General features: G+C 40.2%; 1 protein-coding gene across 1 annotated transcript in view; it reads left to right on the plus strand.

Annotated features, from left to right (window-relative positions):
• The window catches only part of LOC126465352 (sulfite oxidase-like), a 162,471-nt gene that overhangs the window by 136,286 nt on the left and 9,871 nt on the right, over positions 1 to 16,314 (plus strand). Inside the window, exons 5-7 of the mRNA XM_050096300.1 lie at positions 10,740 to 10,897; positions 10,991 to 11,083; positions 11,846 to 12,038. Coding sequence (XP_049952257.1) covers positions 10,740 to 10,897; positions 10,991 to 11,083; positions 11,846 to 12,038 — 444 coding nt within the window. The remainder of the gene's footprint in view (positions 1 to 10,739; positions 10,898 to 10,990; positions 11,084 to 11,845; positions 12,039 to 16,314) is intronic.

A 16,314-nucleotide genomic window follows, 5' to 3' on the forward strand; every position in this document is an offset into this window, starting at 1 on the left:
TTAAGTTTAGCTGAGCTGACATGCAGACAAGTCCAATGTAGATTCCAAGTATCAGGTTTTAGGCTACTTTCTGGATGCTCATCAAAGTAATTTAAAAGCTCCTGTGGTGAAATAGTCACAGAAACAAAGCGGCAGAACCAAGCCACTGCCCAACATAGTGGGCATGTCATGGTATTACAATTTAAGAACAATAAAAATAATGTAATTATTATACACAAGCATTTACATATTTACAGATCTAATTTCACAAGGATGGGACAGGTAGTTAGCCATGACATCGTAGTAGAAACCATCCCGGCATTTGCCTAAAGTAATTTACAAGAACCACAGAAAACCTAAATCAGGACTACCAGATGAAGACTGGAGCCTTACTCTCTCAAATACAAGGCCATTGTGCTGAAGACAGTGCTACTTCATTTGGTCTACCAAGTATGGAGTTCCACAGAGCTCTGTCCTAGCATCCTCATTTTTACTTCTTTACATTAACGATGTACCATAAATGACTATGATGAAATGTCTAAAGAATCAGCAATAGACACTTCAATGTCTCTAAGTACTAGCTGGTTTCAACAAAATAAGAAAATAATAAATAAAGGAAAAATCATTTTCAGAAATGTGCACTTTTACTCACTTCTACAAAAATTTGTTACAGCACTATATCTTGGCAGTACACTATTGAAATCAATTGCTGAAGCTACAGTTCAAGGAATATGGCTACAAAGCAATTTAAAATGGTGCTGTGATGTGATAGCTCTTGAAACAAAGCACTCAAAAGGTTGTTATGCTCTTTGTGTGCTAAGCCAAAGTGCAAGCAGGCCAGCATACTTTCATTCATTATTTTGGCAAGACCTAATCTTCCTCCCAGCAAAAAGGTTTTGAGGATCCTGAAATAAGCTGTCAGTGCTATATGCAACTAAAATAAAACTGAAATATATAGACCATACTTCATTCAGCTGGAAAAAAAAAGAGCCTGCCAACCCTTCACATAACATCTTTTGGGCTTACTTTGCTCCCCTTTTTACCGTTTTTTAAAGAAATTACATTCAAAACAGGGTCCCTCTAGTGGTTTTGTTTTTCAAAATTATTTGGATGGTTAATCCAGCTTTTTGCAAAGTAATCTGTACTTATCTCTTAAAGTAACCTTTTGTTTGACCACATGAATTATGAAAAAACAGTAATTGTAAGCACAAACAAATTTTTATACCAAAATAGATTACGATTTAAGGATTTAACACAAAATGTAGTCTACAATGTGAGCTATTAGCCCCAACATCCATCAGTCTCTTCCACAGAGAAGAAACAATGTCAGCTTATCTTTTTCTGGAAGCTGAATTATTTCATCAAACTACGGTATATTGATAATTTTCACTTATGGACCGTCTGACAGCAACTGAATAAAACACAATTTTAGTGCTATAAGCGTTTCGCCTTTATTTTCGGCAAGGCATCATCAGTGGCAGGTTGCGTAGACAGGTTCTTACATATTACGCTCCTGTTGCATTTTTGGTGTTGTTCTTCTTCCTATGAGCGCCAATTTGCTGTTTTTTCCACATTCCACAGCACTATGCACTGAATGCTTGTTTTAATGCCACTACGCAACCTGCCACTGATGATGCCTTGCAGAAAATAAAGGCGAAACGCGTATGGCACTAAAATTGTGTTTTATTCAGTTGCTGTCAGATGGTCCATAAGTGAAAATTATCAATATACCGTAGTATTACGCGCAACTGAGGAGGACAGGACCACAAAAGTATTTCATCAAAGTTTCACATAATTTCTTCTTTCAGTGTTGGGCACTTCCATGATTTCTTAGACTTCTGCACTGAATTTATTGTACACTAAAGCACCAAAGGAACTGGTGTAGGCATGCATATTCAAATACAGAGATTTGTAAACAGGCAGAATATGGCGCTGCTGTTGGCAACGCCTGTATAAGACAACTAGTGTCTGGCACAGTTGTTAGATCAGTTACTGCTGCTACAATGGCAGGTTATCAAGATTTATTTGAGTTTGAATGTGGTGTTATATTCAATGCATGAGCAACGGCATGCAGCATCCCTGAGGTAGTAATGAAGTGGGGATTTTCCTGTATGGCCATTTCACGAGTGTACTATGAATATCAGGAATCCAGTAAGACATCAAATCTCTGGCATTGCTAAGGCCAGAAAAAGATCCTGCAAGAACGGAACCAATGATGACTGAAGAGAATCATTCAACGTGACAGAAATGTAACCCTTCCACAAATTGCTGCAGATTTCAATGTTGGGCCATCAACAAGTGTCAGCATGTGAACCATTCAACGAAACGTCATTGATATGGGCTTTCGGATCCAAAGGCTTACTCATGTACCCTTGATGACTGCATGACACAAAGCTTTACACTTGCCTGGGCCCGTCAACATTGACATTGGACCATTGATGGCTGAAACATGTTGCCTGGTTGGACGACTCTCGTTTCAAATTGTATCAAGAGGACAGATGTGTACAGGTATTGAGACAGCTTCATGAATCCATGGAATCTGCATGTCAGCAAAGAACTGTTCAAACTGGTGGAGATTCTGTAATGGTGTGGGGCATGTGCAGTTGGAGTGATATGGGACCCCTGATAACGTCTAGATATGACTCTGACAGGTGACACGTACGTAAGCATCCTGTCTGATCACCTGCATCCATTCATGTCCATTGTGAATTCAGATGGACATGTGCAATTCCAGCAGGACAATGTGACACCCTACATGTCCAGAATTGGTACAGAGTGGTTCCAGGAACACTCTTCTGAGTTTAAGCATGCTCGCAGAGGCCTATTAGGCAGGTATATCAGTTTCTTTGGTTGTTCAGTGTGGACCCATCATCACTTACACTGGTAATTAATCTAGGAAAATATTCCCCTTTATATTTGAAGATCACATACTGACCCACAGTGGAACAATTTCGCCAAATTCTGGATCACTCTGGCTGTGATCCACTTCAAATGTTACAGATGACTGTGATATGATCTAAGTCTCAGAAAAACCTCATCTTCAGAAGAATCTCTGAGAGAGACAGCTTCAGAATCTTCTTATGAACTACTTTCTAGATTTTTGTGACTTCTTCTCCATTTTCTCATAACTTTTTTCTGCATCACTGTTACACTTTTACCAGCAGTCACTGCAATCCTCCTCCTTCCTCTGTTACTGGCCATAGCAGTAGTTCATTCAGATCTCTTATCTTGAAGAGCTTCAATGAAAGAGTCCTGTACTGCATCTTTGCCATAGGTTCATGAAGGAAGACAGCAAAGAACTTCATCAACATTGATTGGCTGTATGCCACACTTTCAGAAACTTGCTATTAGGCTTTAAGTTGAGTTTTTGCTTTAATACAAATGGGAAGTACTGTTTCTGTAAGATAGAGTCTTTGAAGCCTTGCCTGGAAATGTCCAAATGCTGTGTAATGTGGGTCATTTTCTCTGGCAGACATGTTAATGAAATGTCATTCTTACCACAGTGCTCTAGAACATAGGTTGTCAAATATGAGGACAAATTATCACAGATTACAACCGCCTTTCCCTCCAGCTTTTTCCAACTTTGTAGCATCAACTTGATGAACCACTCAGTAAATGTTTTACTGTCAAACCATCCACTATGTCTGTGTGAGAAAAGGCAGCCACTGCCACACTTTCCACTCATGTAGAAGAAAAATGGGCTGATTTATAAACAACACAAGCAGGCAAAAATTCTCCCTCAGTATTGTCAGCAAACATTACAGATACGCTGCTCTTGGAGGAACTAAAAGTGTTTGCTGAATGTTTCAAACCTCTTTTTGTCATAACTTTCTTTTTCCTAGAATCATCAGAGAGATTGGTGTCATCAAAGTTACATATATTGTTTGTTGGCATGTCTTCCAGTTCATCATGCAAATGTTCAACATATTCTCTGTGAACACACTCATCAGCAGCTCTTCTCCTTTTAATCATGGTTGCAAAGCACACACAAAGTCCTGGTTGCCATTTGCTGAAACTGAAGAGCCACTCAAGGCCTCGACAATTGTCTTTGAATCTAACAGCTTTATGTTCCTGTCTTTGACTTTAAATCACTTGGACTGCCACTGGAGTGACAGGTATCCCAAAACTTGGTTTCAAAATACTTATTACAATCTGTGCTCTTTCTTCATTAGTAAATATCTGCATGAACCCTGAATGTGAATTAATTCATTACTTTAACTTCAATTTATTAATTAAGGTTGTTCTTGGAACATTAAAAAGTGTTTCAGCTTTCCTCTGTAATATCTCCTTCCTTCAAATGTCTTGCAGACATTTTTCCAGTATTCCCAGCCTGTAATCGCAGTATTGCCTACTTCTGATAGTTCTCTTATATTTCTGTGGTATTTTCATCAATCTGAATCATTGTTCACTGCTAGGAGCACACTACAGCAGTAAAGTCCAAAATGTTTGTAGAAATGTAAGAAATGCACCTTGGGGATACTTGACGTCACTTTTGCTGTAGTTCAAAGAGTCCCTGAACTAAGACATTTCGTAACGACAAAAGTAAACCAACAATGAAAAAAACCTTCCATTAAATGAAAAACTAAGATAATTTTCAGCAGCTATACGTTCTGAGTAACTAAAATAATGGTGACTGATCTCTCGTTCACAGTGGCCAGTTGTTAATCCCGAGGGGAAAAAAGCAAAGAATTTCCCCACTTAATTTTTTACGCACTTTGACACATCTTTACTTAGACACTTGCAAAAAATTTCAGATGGTCAGCACTTGAACAGGTAAACAAGGCAGCCAACCTAAAACTACTAGCTTTCATAGAAAAAATAGTTCACAGATGTGTATCTATATAGTATCTATGAACCAGGAGTTATGTCTGACCCCAAAGAGCAAGGTAACCACAAATGACTGGGTATGGACCTATTCTATTTCCTCTTTACTTACCTACAACTCGTCCATTCTTTATTCCTCAGTACCGCTATGCTTCCCTTTCCTCTATACCATTTGCCTTCAAAACACATGCCAGCTACCTGCTATTGTACAATTTTTTGAATGCCTGCTGTTGTAACAGCACACTGCACTAAGTAGTGCCATGCTGCAACCTTCCTGTTCTTGCACCAACAAATTTTCAAATATTTAATTCCAGTGTGATTTTTAACATATTCTGCTCTATTGACTATTATTCAATTGTGAGTGTTTATTTACATTCTCATTGTATGACTGCAGGTACTGCAGGTATTTATATATGACTGCTTGGGTTTCTTACTGTTGCACGCATCAATTTGCAATCAAACTCATTTACATACAGATATGCCCACTACTTCCTGCTTCTGTAATACATTTTCTGAACTTCCCACATACCTCTCTATAATATAAAAGCCCTCGATCATAAGTTTTCACCTTCTTGTTTTTGATGTTTTTTAACAAATTTTCAGTCACTCCTTTTGTTCCCTGGCCATCCAACCAGAAATCTCTGTTCATTCTTCTTTTTTGTAACCACACAAACTCTCTGTTGCCTGTGCAAAACCACAATCACATACTGTCTTTCTAAAAACCTGTCTGGCACATGGTCCCCCACCTAATGGGCTTACCATCCAAGCTCAAACCATACTTGACAGCCCCTGGTCCTTTCACAAAATCCTTTTACTCTGTGACTCCAAATTCCTGAATGCTACCACTGCAATAGAAACTCTTGCCCTTCAACAATTGGAACAGCATTCTCAACAGCATCTGAAGAATCTGTCCCAGCTACTTCTATCTTATTCCCACATAGGGCTATAGCCAAGAAAAAGACTGTCACTCTGATCCAACCCCCCCCCCTCCCCCCCCCCCCCCTGCCCCACCTACTCCCACCCCACCCTACCTCCAACTCCCTCTGTCATCCACTTATAGATTCCTGACCAGGCTTTGCTGACTTACTCTGCCTTCTGCATCCTCAAAAATGTCCTTCACCCTGTATGAAACAAACTAGTCTTGAATGCCCATCCCATAACACTGTTGTCAATCTCTGCCAAAGCTCTGACCCTGCAGAAGTGTCAGTGTGAAAACTAACTTGAACTTGTAAAGAACTTTCTTTCCTTTACTCATTCTCTACAGTGGAAAAATTTCTTCACCATACACCCCACTGACACCAGACAACCAAAGCTGCATACAGAACTTTGTTTGAAACTGCTCGAACTTTCCCCCAACCATGATACTCCTTCCCTTCCACCCAGTCATCCTCAGGTAATCTTTGAGGAATTCCTCACTTCTAGCCTGACCTCGCTTTCCTTTCTTTGTTGATTCACAGTGAGTCCATCATTACTCATATCAAACACACTGCTACCCAAACCTGAAAAACAATCCAGACCTTATCACCCTTCCTGCAGACAAAGGTCCCACCACAGTGGCCATCAATTTTAGTTACTATGTCCCTGTCAACTTTCTGAAAGCTCTGCATACAAACCTCTCAACCAAGGTCCCATTCCAGAAGTCCAACATGGCCCCCAGCAGCTCCACAAGGTCTTAGGCCCACCCTAAACCTGACACCTGAATCCAAATCCCTCCTCCCACCAGCAACTCCTCACACTCCTCCCATTTAACTACCCCCTAAACTCCACAGACCCAGTCCTACAGGTATCCCTACTGGTAATTCCATTATAGATGGATAAAATGCTTCCACAGAATGAAACTCTGCTTTTGTTGCCCAACACCTCCAAACTAATGTGTGTAACCTCCCATCCTACATTCAAGACACTGCTCATTTTCTCACTGCCGCACCACAGTTCCTGTCCCATTACCATCAAACTCCTTGCTGGTCAATGTGGATATGACACCCTTGTACACCGTCATCCCCCATGTCAACGACCTTGTGGCCATGGAACACTATCTTTTGCTATGTCCTCCTGATACCAAACCCATCAATCTTGCCTAAACCTCCTAGCCAAACATATTTCGACCTGCAATTAATATATTTTCAAAGGCTAAATCTACTCATACAAACAAATCCATGGTACTGCCATGGGTACTCATATGTCACCATCTTATGCTAACTTATTTATGGGCCATCTAGAGGAATCCTTCCTATCCAGTCAATAGCTAAAACCTCTTGTCTGATTGAAATTCAGTTATGACATTTTTATTAACTGAACTCATGGCACCTTTGCTCTTACAAACATAAACCAACATCTATTCCCAAATCTACTTTGCCTGGACCTTCTCAACACATCAATAAACCTTCCTAAATGTTGAGTTCCATGTCTCATTATTAAAAGTGCACCAACCACCAATAATACCTCCTCTTTGACAGCTGTCATCTGTTCCATGTCAAAAAGTCTCTCCCTCACAGCCTCTCCACATGTGGACACCTCATCTGTAGTGGAGAACATAAGTTGTTGAAATACAACAATGATCATACCTGAGTCTTTACTGACAGACAATATCCTATGCTATCCAGCTCATCAATAAACAGATCTCCCATGTCACCTCCTCCTCTGATACCAGTAAATCTACTAACAATCCACCGACATGCACCCTCTGATCACCCAGTGTCACCCTGCCCTTGGAAGGCCTGACCACATCCTCCTGCAATGCTTCGACTAACTATTGTCGTGCCCTGAGATGAGGGATATCTTACCCAAAATCCTACCCACATCCTCCTGTGTAGTATTCCATCACCCACAAGACAAACAGAATATACTTGTCCATCCCTGTTCCAATTATACGCCTGATCCTGCACCCTTGTGGTCGGCCCAGATGAGAGACTGGTCACATCCACCCACCCACCAATTACCCCAATCCAGTCACAGACATTTGTTATCCAATAAAAGGCAAGGCCATGTGTGAAACCAGCCGTTGCAATTACAACACAGCATTCTACGTAGGCATGCCAAGTAACAAACCATGTGCATGCATGAATGTCCACCCCCAAACTTACAATGTCTGGCAAACTGCAAACTTAACAATCCAGATGTCGATGACACTGTGCATCACAACAGAAATAACTTCAACAGCTGCTTCACTGTGCGGTCCATTTGGATACTTCCTTCCAGCACAAATTTATCTGAATTACACAGTGCGGAATTGTCTCTCAAACATTCCCTGTGCTCTCACAGTCCTCCTGGCCTAAATCCTTGCTAACCTATTCCCATTACCTCACCTTACCTTTCCCTTTCTCTCTTCTGTCTTCTCACTCCTTCTCCATCCAGATTGTACACTGGCTTCTCCCACCACCTTTCCTCCTCCCCCCCCCTCTCTCTCTCTCTCTGTCTGCCTGTCTCCCCCTCCCCCCAAATTTCGCCCCTTCTCTCCCTTTCTCTCTCTTGTCCTATGTTCAATACATTTAAGTATGTAATGGGTCAGAATGGACCAACAAATGCTAATGATGATGATGATGATGATGATAATGCTTATAAGACAGCTGATGTTGCTATGTGTAAGGTAAATGCTTTGTTTGAAATATTATATGAAAAAACAGCTAAGTAGTAGAAGATAAGGAGCAGTAGGATCCAGAGTAGCTGTTTTCTACTGGAGTGGGGGGACTTGCCTTGGGGGGAGGGAGGGACAGGTGTGCGCTCGCACACATGCATGTGTCCGTCTGCACATATACAGACACAGGCTCCTGGAATTGGAATGTCTCCTTACCCTCTCCCTTAAAACCCACATCCTTTCGTCTTTCCCTCTCTGTCCCTCTTTCCTGATGAAGCAACCGTGGGTTGCGAAAGCTTGAAATTTGTGTGTGTGTGTTTGTGTTTGTTATTGTTTTTATTAACGTACCAATGCTTTCGTTTCGTAAGTTACAGAATCTTTAAATGAAAAAACTGCAAACAACGAAACTTGTCTAGCTTGAAGGGGGAAACCAGACGGTGCTATGGTTGGCCTGCTAGATGGTGCTGCCATAGGTCAAACGGATATCAACTGCATTTTTAAAATAGGAACTCCCGTTTTTTATTACATATTCATGTAGTATGTAAAGAAATATGGATGTTTTAGTTGGACCACTTTTTTTGCTTTGTGATAGATGGCGCTGTAATAGTCACAAACGTATAAGTATGTGGCATCACGTAACATTCCACCAGTTCGGATGGTATTTGCTTCATGATACATTACCCACCTACATCTACATCTACATCTGCATCTACATGATTACTCTGCAATTCACATTTAAAAGCTTGGCAGAGGCTTCATCGAACCACAATCCGCCGGCCGCTGTGGCTGAGCGGTTCTAGGCGCTTCAGTCTGGAACCGCACTGCTGCTACGGTCGCAGGTTCGAATCCTGCCTCAGGCGTGGATGTGTGTGTCGTCCTTAGGTTAGTTAGGTTTAAGTTCTAAGCCTAGGGGACTGATGACCTCAGATGTTAAGTCCCATAGTGCTCAGAGCCATTTGAACCATTTGAACCACAATCATACCACAATCATACTATCTCTCTACCATTCCACTCCCAAACAGCGCACGGGAAAAACGAACACCTAAACCTTTCTGTTTGAGCTCTGATTTCTCTTATTTTATTTTGATGATCATTCCTACGTATGTAGGTTGGGCTCAACAAAATATTTTCACATTCGGAAGAGAAAGTTGGTGACTGAAATTTCGCACATAGATCTCGCCACAAGAGAAGATCAAAATGCCCAACGGGCATGTGCTATGTATGCTGCTTGGTATCCTGGATGACATCATCCAAGTGTCCGGACCGTTTGCCGGATAGTTTCGTTATTTAAGGAAACAGGGAGTGTTCAGCCACATGTGAAACATCAACCATGACCTAGGTGTTTTTACTGCTATCGTGGCTAATCCTCACATCGGTAGCAGACAAATTGTGCGAGAAACTGGAATCTCAAAAATGTCGGTGTTGAGAACGCTACATCAACATCGATTGCATCCATACCATATTTCTATGCACCAGGAATTGCATGGTGATGACTTTGAACTTCGTGTACAGTTCTGCCACTGGGCACAAGAGAAATTACGGGATGATGACAGATTTTTTGCACGCATTCTATTTAGTGATGAAGTGTCATTCGCCAACAGCTGTAGCGTAAACTGGCATAATATGCACTATTGGGCAATGGAAAATCCACAATGGCTGCGACAAGTGGAATATCAGCGACCTTGGCAGGTTAATGTATGGTGCGGCATTATAGGAGGAAGGATAATTGTCCCCCATTTTATCGATGGCAATCTAAATGGTGCAATGTATGCTGATTTCCTATGTAATGTTCTACTGATGTTACTACAAGATGTTTCACTGCATGACAGAATGGTGATGTACTTCCAACATGATGGATGTCCAGCGCATAGCTCGTGTGCGGTTGAAGCAGTATTGAATAGCATACTTCATGACAGGTGGCTTGGTCATCGAAGCACCATACCATGGCCCGCATGTTCACCGGATCTGGTATCCCAGGATATCTTTCTGTGGGGAAAGTTGAAGGATATTTGCTATCATGATCCACCAACAATGCCTGACAACATGCGTCAGCGCATTGTCAATGCATGTGCGAACATTATGGAAGGCGAACTACTCGCTGTTGAGATGAATGCAAAATTTTTATTTTTTAAGTATTCCATATGCATGTTCAACCAGATAGTGAAGTAATGAAACATATTGCAAAGCCCCAATGACATAGTTGTAATTTATTAATATTTTATAGCAAATGAACACCTGATTTAATTTGAAGTTTTTTCTGTATCATGAAACAAACAGATTGTTGTAAATGTAAGTTATTCCATTATTCTTTTACTGATGTACTTATTCAGTACTAAAGACTATTTCTAATTTTCTTTTTAAGTTCCAGATGTGGATCCAGCATCTTATGCCCTTGAGATTGATGGTCTTAATGACCTATCTCTCAAAATTCGACTCAACACACTGAAAAATGATTTTCCTAGACATACAGTGACTACTGTATTGAAGTGTTCAGGAAACTGTAAAAGTGGAGTAACTGAGGTAACTCAAGCAAAGTAGCTACAGATGATGATGTCAAGACAAGAAAATAATAAAGACTTGGAAATAACAAAACAAACTTTTTTTCCATTAAAGGTCAAAGAAAATCAGTGGTCTGGAGCAAGACTAATAGATGTTTTGAAGGCTGCAGGGTATGATCAGGGTCATACAGGAGTGCAAAACATTCAGGTGGGAAATTGGAATTGCATAAAATTAAACACTTGTATTTTGTTCATTTGTTGATGATGATAAACTTTCACTTTCATTTTGAAAATGCTGCCATATTAACACCACAGGTATCTAACTTTCATTTATTGTAAAGTCCTGTGAGACTGCCATAAATATTCTTGTTTTAGAGTCTTTGAGAGATCTCTCTTCCTATAACTTAGTAACAGCTAATTGTCTAAGTATGTACTGAACATCTTTGTTTACTGCAGTAATCTATACTGATATTCAAATGCAAATAGCACTGCATAATCATCCAATGTAAGAACTGAAAAATAATTACATGTTTATGAAATTAATATCATTATACATTTTTAATAATATGAATTATGGTAGACTGCCACTCATGACACATGGCAGGTTTTTAGTGGGAAACAGGCACATTTAAAAGTAGACTGTTGGATATTGTCAGCTTTCACACGAAGTCCTTCATCAGAAGAAGAAACACTCTCACATCCATACATACACAACTCAGACACACAAATAGCCTCTGTCATCTCTGGGCCAAAGTGCCTCTTTTCCTGATGAAGTGCTTTGTTTGGAAGCTGATAATAATCAACAGTCTACCTTTAAATTTGCCTACCTATCACTCAATGCCTGTGCTATGTGGTGAGTAACACTGTACCATACTTCATATTGTTATTGTTATTTCATTCCCAGTTTCCCAATGTTTAAACATTTTTAATGTTTCACATATGTAGTATACATTAAGTATGTAAATTTCAGTTTGAAGGATTGGATCTTGCTGTACCAGGTATGCACTATGGTACTATAATCTCTTTTGAGAAAGCCATGGATCCGAAAAGTGACATAATCTTGGCTTATGAACTGAATGGAAAGCCTCTTACAAAGGAAAATGGATTTCCCATCAGAGTTTTGATGCCTGGTATACCTGCTGGTCGTCAAGTAAAGTGGCTAGGTGATGTATCATAATCCATTATACATGATGTATGTTTCCTTTTCTTTCTTTTTATGTATTTGAAAAGAAGTTATGATAACTTATTTATTATTTATCTCATACATCAGAGGTAAATTGTAATTATGATCATAAGGGGATATCAAGTAAAATTTGTGAGTAGATAGAGGATTTCTTGGTAGGAAGAGAGCATATTATCATAAAGAAAAGGGGGGGGGGGGTGTCATTGACAGATGTAAATGTAGCTTCATTTATGCCCCAGGGAAGGGTGTTGGGACTCTTGCTCTTGATGTTGTATATTAATGATCTTGCATGCTGCTAACAGATACCTCAGATTTTTTGCAGATTGTGCAGTTATCGATAACGAACTGATATATAAAAAAAGCTCACTAATATTCAGTCAGATCTTGATAATATTTTAAAGTGGTCCAAAGATGGGCAACGTGCTTTAAGTGTAAAATTGTGCACCTCACAAAACAAGAAAATTAATATCCTATGACTACAATATCAATGAGTCACAACTTGAATCAATCAACTCATACAAATACCTGGGTGCAATAGTTTATAGGGATTTGAAATGGAATGATCACATAGGTTTAGTTGTAGGTAAAGCAGGTGGCAGACTAGTTCATTGGCAGAATATCAGGGAACAAGGGGTACTGAATGCATACCAAGAATGTAAGCATGAATGATCACTGGTTTGTCTGAACCATGGGAGAGTGCCATACTAGAAAAAAACTGAACTGGCTGATGCCTGAGGATAAGATACAAACTATAATATGAAAGCCTACTTACAAAATTTTACGAACCACTTTTGAGTGAGGATTCTAGAAACACATGACAATGCCATCCACTCCACATGGTAGATGTGGAAGATAAGAAATAACTGTAGTTTATGCCCAGCTCTAGCTAAAGGAATGCTGTAGTAGTTAGCACACTGGACTTGTATTCAATTTGAGCAGAGTTTGAATCACATCCAGATTTAGATTTTCCATGCTTCAACAAATTATCTCATGTTAATGCCAAGACCTTTCTTGGAGAAGAGAAAGAAACACTACTGTGACTGAGAAAAACACTAGGTAAGTGACAAAACAAGCAAGAACTGTTATAAATTGTTTGTACATGTTGCTTCATTGGTTCCAATAAAATACTTACAGATGTTTCTTTTCTGAAATATTTTGTTTAATTACAGTCTAAATCAATTCAACCAAATTTAGTTTGCGATAATATGGAGCCAATAGTAAAACAGGAAACTCGTTTTCTTCTAAGACTCTGCCTAACATATACACAGACCATCACTGATTTTCCTTAGATCATAATGCTATAACTTCCAATGATTTGGAGTTTGACATGAGATTTAATTTGCTACTCGTCACATAGAGGACTAAATTCTTCATCAGAAGCAGTGACAACTGTCATCACCAGGTGCTAAGGCCTGACTGTGACTGCACTTGAGGTGAGCAAAATCTAGTTGGAGTGGTTAATGGGGATATGGAATAGGGAGAGGAGGCTGGGAATAGCAGGGTAGGGCAGGGGTGAGGGAGAATGCTAGTGCTGCCTGTGGGAGCATGCAGGAACATGGTGGGGAGAGGAGGCTGCCAGGTACAGCATCAGAAGGCTGTGCTAGGATGGGGGTTGGGTGGGACGGGGAGGTGCAATGCAGAGGATGGGAGGATGAGAGGAGAGAAGTACAGAAGGAGAAGGGATTATACAGAAGCTTTGGTGGGATAGAAGGTGTGTGTAGTACTGAAGTGGGACCAAGAAAGGAGATAGGCAAATGGAGGAGAGAGGCTATAGAAGGTTGACGCCATGAGGATTACAGAAATGAAGGAGATATTGCAGGGAGAGTTCTCACCAGTGCAACTTAGAAAAGCTTGTCAGTTGTCATGCCCTCACAGGATGCAGCTGTGAGCTGTGTTGTTGCAGCTAAGTTGATAGATCACAGGGTGGCTTTCACGGATCACCATGCCTTTGATGTGGCAGGTGATGCCTGTGATGGGACTAGTGTAGGTGGTAGTGGGAGGATGTAAGGAAGGGACAGTCTTGCATCTAGGTCTATTTCAGTGATATGAGCCGTAAGGCATGTGGTTGGGAGCAGGGGTGGAGTAGGTTGCGTGGGCAGTAGGATACCACTGTGATATGGGTAGGGAGGATACTTTTCATTTCAGGGCATGATAAAAAAGTAATCAAAACCCTGGCACAGAATGTGATTCAGTGGCTACAGCCCTAGAAGATAATGAGTCATGAGAGAACTGCTCCTTTGTGGCTGGCAGTGGATATGTGGGGGATAACAGATGGCTGGGGAGACAAAGCAAGGGAGACCTGTTCCTGGACAAGACTGGGAGGGTATTTGATCAGTGTAATCCTCACTGAGACCCTTGGCAAATTCGGAGAGGGCCTGCTTGTCTACATCTACATCTACGTCTACATGTATACACTGCAAATCACATTTAAGTGCCTGGCAGAGGGTTCATTGAACCACCTTCACAATTCTCCATTATTCCACACTCGTATAGCGTGCAGAAAGAACGATCACCTATATCTTTCCGCACAAGCTCTGATTTCCCTTATTTTATTGTGGTTATCATTTCTCCCTAAGTAGGTCAGTGTCAACAAAATATTTTTACATTCAGAGGAGAAAGTTGGTGACTGGAATTTCGTGAGAAGTTTCCATCGCAATGTAAAGCGCCTTTCTAAGTGTCCTGCCAATAAAATGCAGTCTTTGGTTAGCCTTCCCCACAACATTTTCTATGTGTTCCTTCCAATTTAAGTTGTTCATAATTGTAATTCCTAGGTATTTAGTTGAATTTACAGCCTTTATATTTGACTGATTTATCATGTAACTGAAGTTTAATGGATTCCTTTTAGCACTCATGTGGGTGACCTTGTACTTTTCGTTATTTAGGGTCAACTGCCAATTTTTGCACCATTCCGATATCTTTTCTAAATTGTTTTGCAGTTTGTTTTGATCTGCTGATGACTTTATTAGTTGATAAATGACAGCCTCATCTGGAAACAACCTAAGACGGCTGCTCAGATTGTCTCCCAAATCGTTTTTATAGATAAGAAACAGCAAAGGGCCTACCTTGGAGAACGCCAGAAATCACTTCTGTTTTACTCAAAGACTTTCTGTCAATTACTATGAACTGTGACCTCTCTGACAGGAAGTCACCAATCCAGTCACATAACTGAGACAATATTCCATAAGCACGCAATTTCATTATAAGCCGCTTGTGTGGTACCGTGTCAAAAGCCTTCTGGAAATCCAGGAATATAGAATCTATCGGAAATCCCTTGTCAGTAGCACTCAACATTTCATGTGAATAAAGAGCTAGTTGTGTTCCTCAAGAACGATGTTTTCTAAACCCTTGTTGACAGTGTGTCAATAGACCATTTTCTTCGAGGTAATCCATAATGTTCGAATACAATATATGTTCCAGAATCCTGGTGCATATCGATGTTAATGATATGGGCCTGTAATTAAGTGGATTACCCCTACTACCTGTCTTGAATATTGGTGTAACCTGTGCAACTTTCCAATCTCTGGATACGGATCTTTTGTTGAGTGAACAGTTGTATATGATTGTCAAGTGTGGAGCTAATGCATCAGCATACTCTGAAAGGAACCTAAATGGTGTACAATCTGAACCGGAAGACTTGATTTTATTAAGTGATTTAAGTTGCTTCACTACTCCAAGCATTTTTTTTCTACGTTTCTCATGCTGGCGGCTGTTCTTGATTCAAATTCTGGAATATTTACTTCTTCTTCTTTTGTGAAGACGTTTCGGAAGACTGTGTTTAGTAAGTCTGCTTTGGTAGCACTGTCTTCAATAGTATCTCCATTGTTATCACGCAGAGAAGGCATTGATTGTTTCTTGCCACTAACATACTTCACATACGACAAGAATCTCTTTGGATTTTCTTCCATGTTTCAAGACAAAGTTTTGTTGTGGAAACTGTTATAAACATCTCACATTGAAGTCTGCACTAAATTTTGAGCTTCTGTAAAAGGTCACCAATCTTGGGGTTTTGTGCCTGTTTAAATTTGGCATGTCTGTTTTGTTGTTTCTGCAACAGTGTTCAGACCCATTTTGTGTATCAAGGAGGACCAGCTCCGTCGTTTGTTAATTTATTTGGTATAAATCTTTCAATTGCTGCCGATACTATTTCTCTGAATTCAAGCCACACCCGGTCTACATTTATATCATTAATTTGGATGGAGTGGAGATTGTCTCTGAGGAAGATGTCAAGTGAATTTTTATCTGCTATTTTGAATAGA

Source organism: Schistocerca serialis, chromosome 1 (assembly GCF_023864345.2).
Source record: "Schistocerca serialis cubense isolate TAMUIC-IGC-003099 chromosome 1, iqSchSeri2.2, whole genome shotgun sequence".
NCBI lineage: Eukaryota > Metazoa > Arthropoda > Insecta > Orthoptera > Acrididae > Schistocerca > Schistocerca serialis.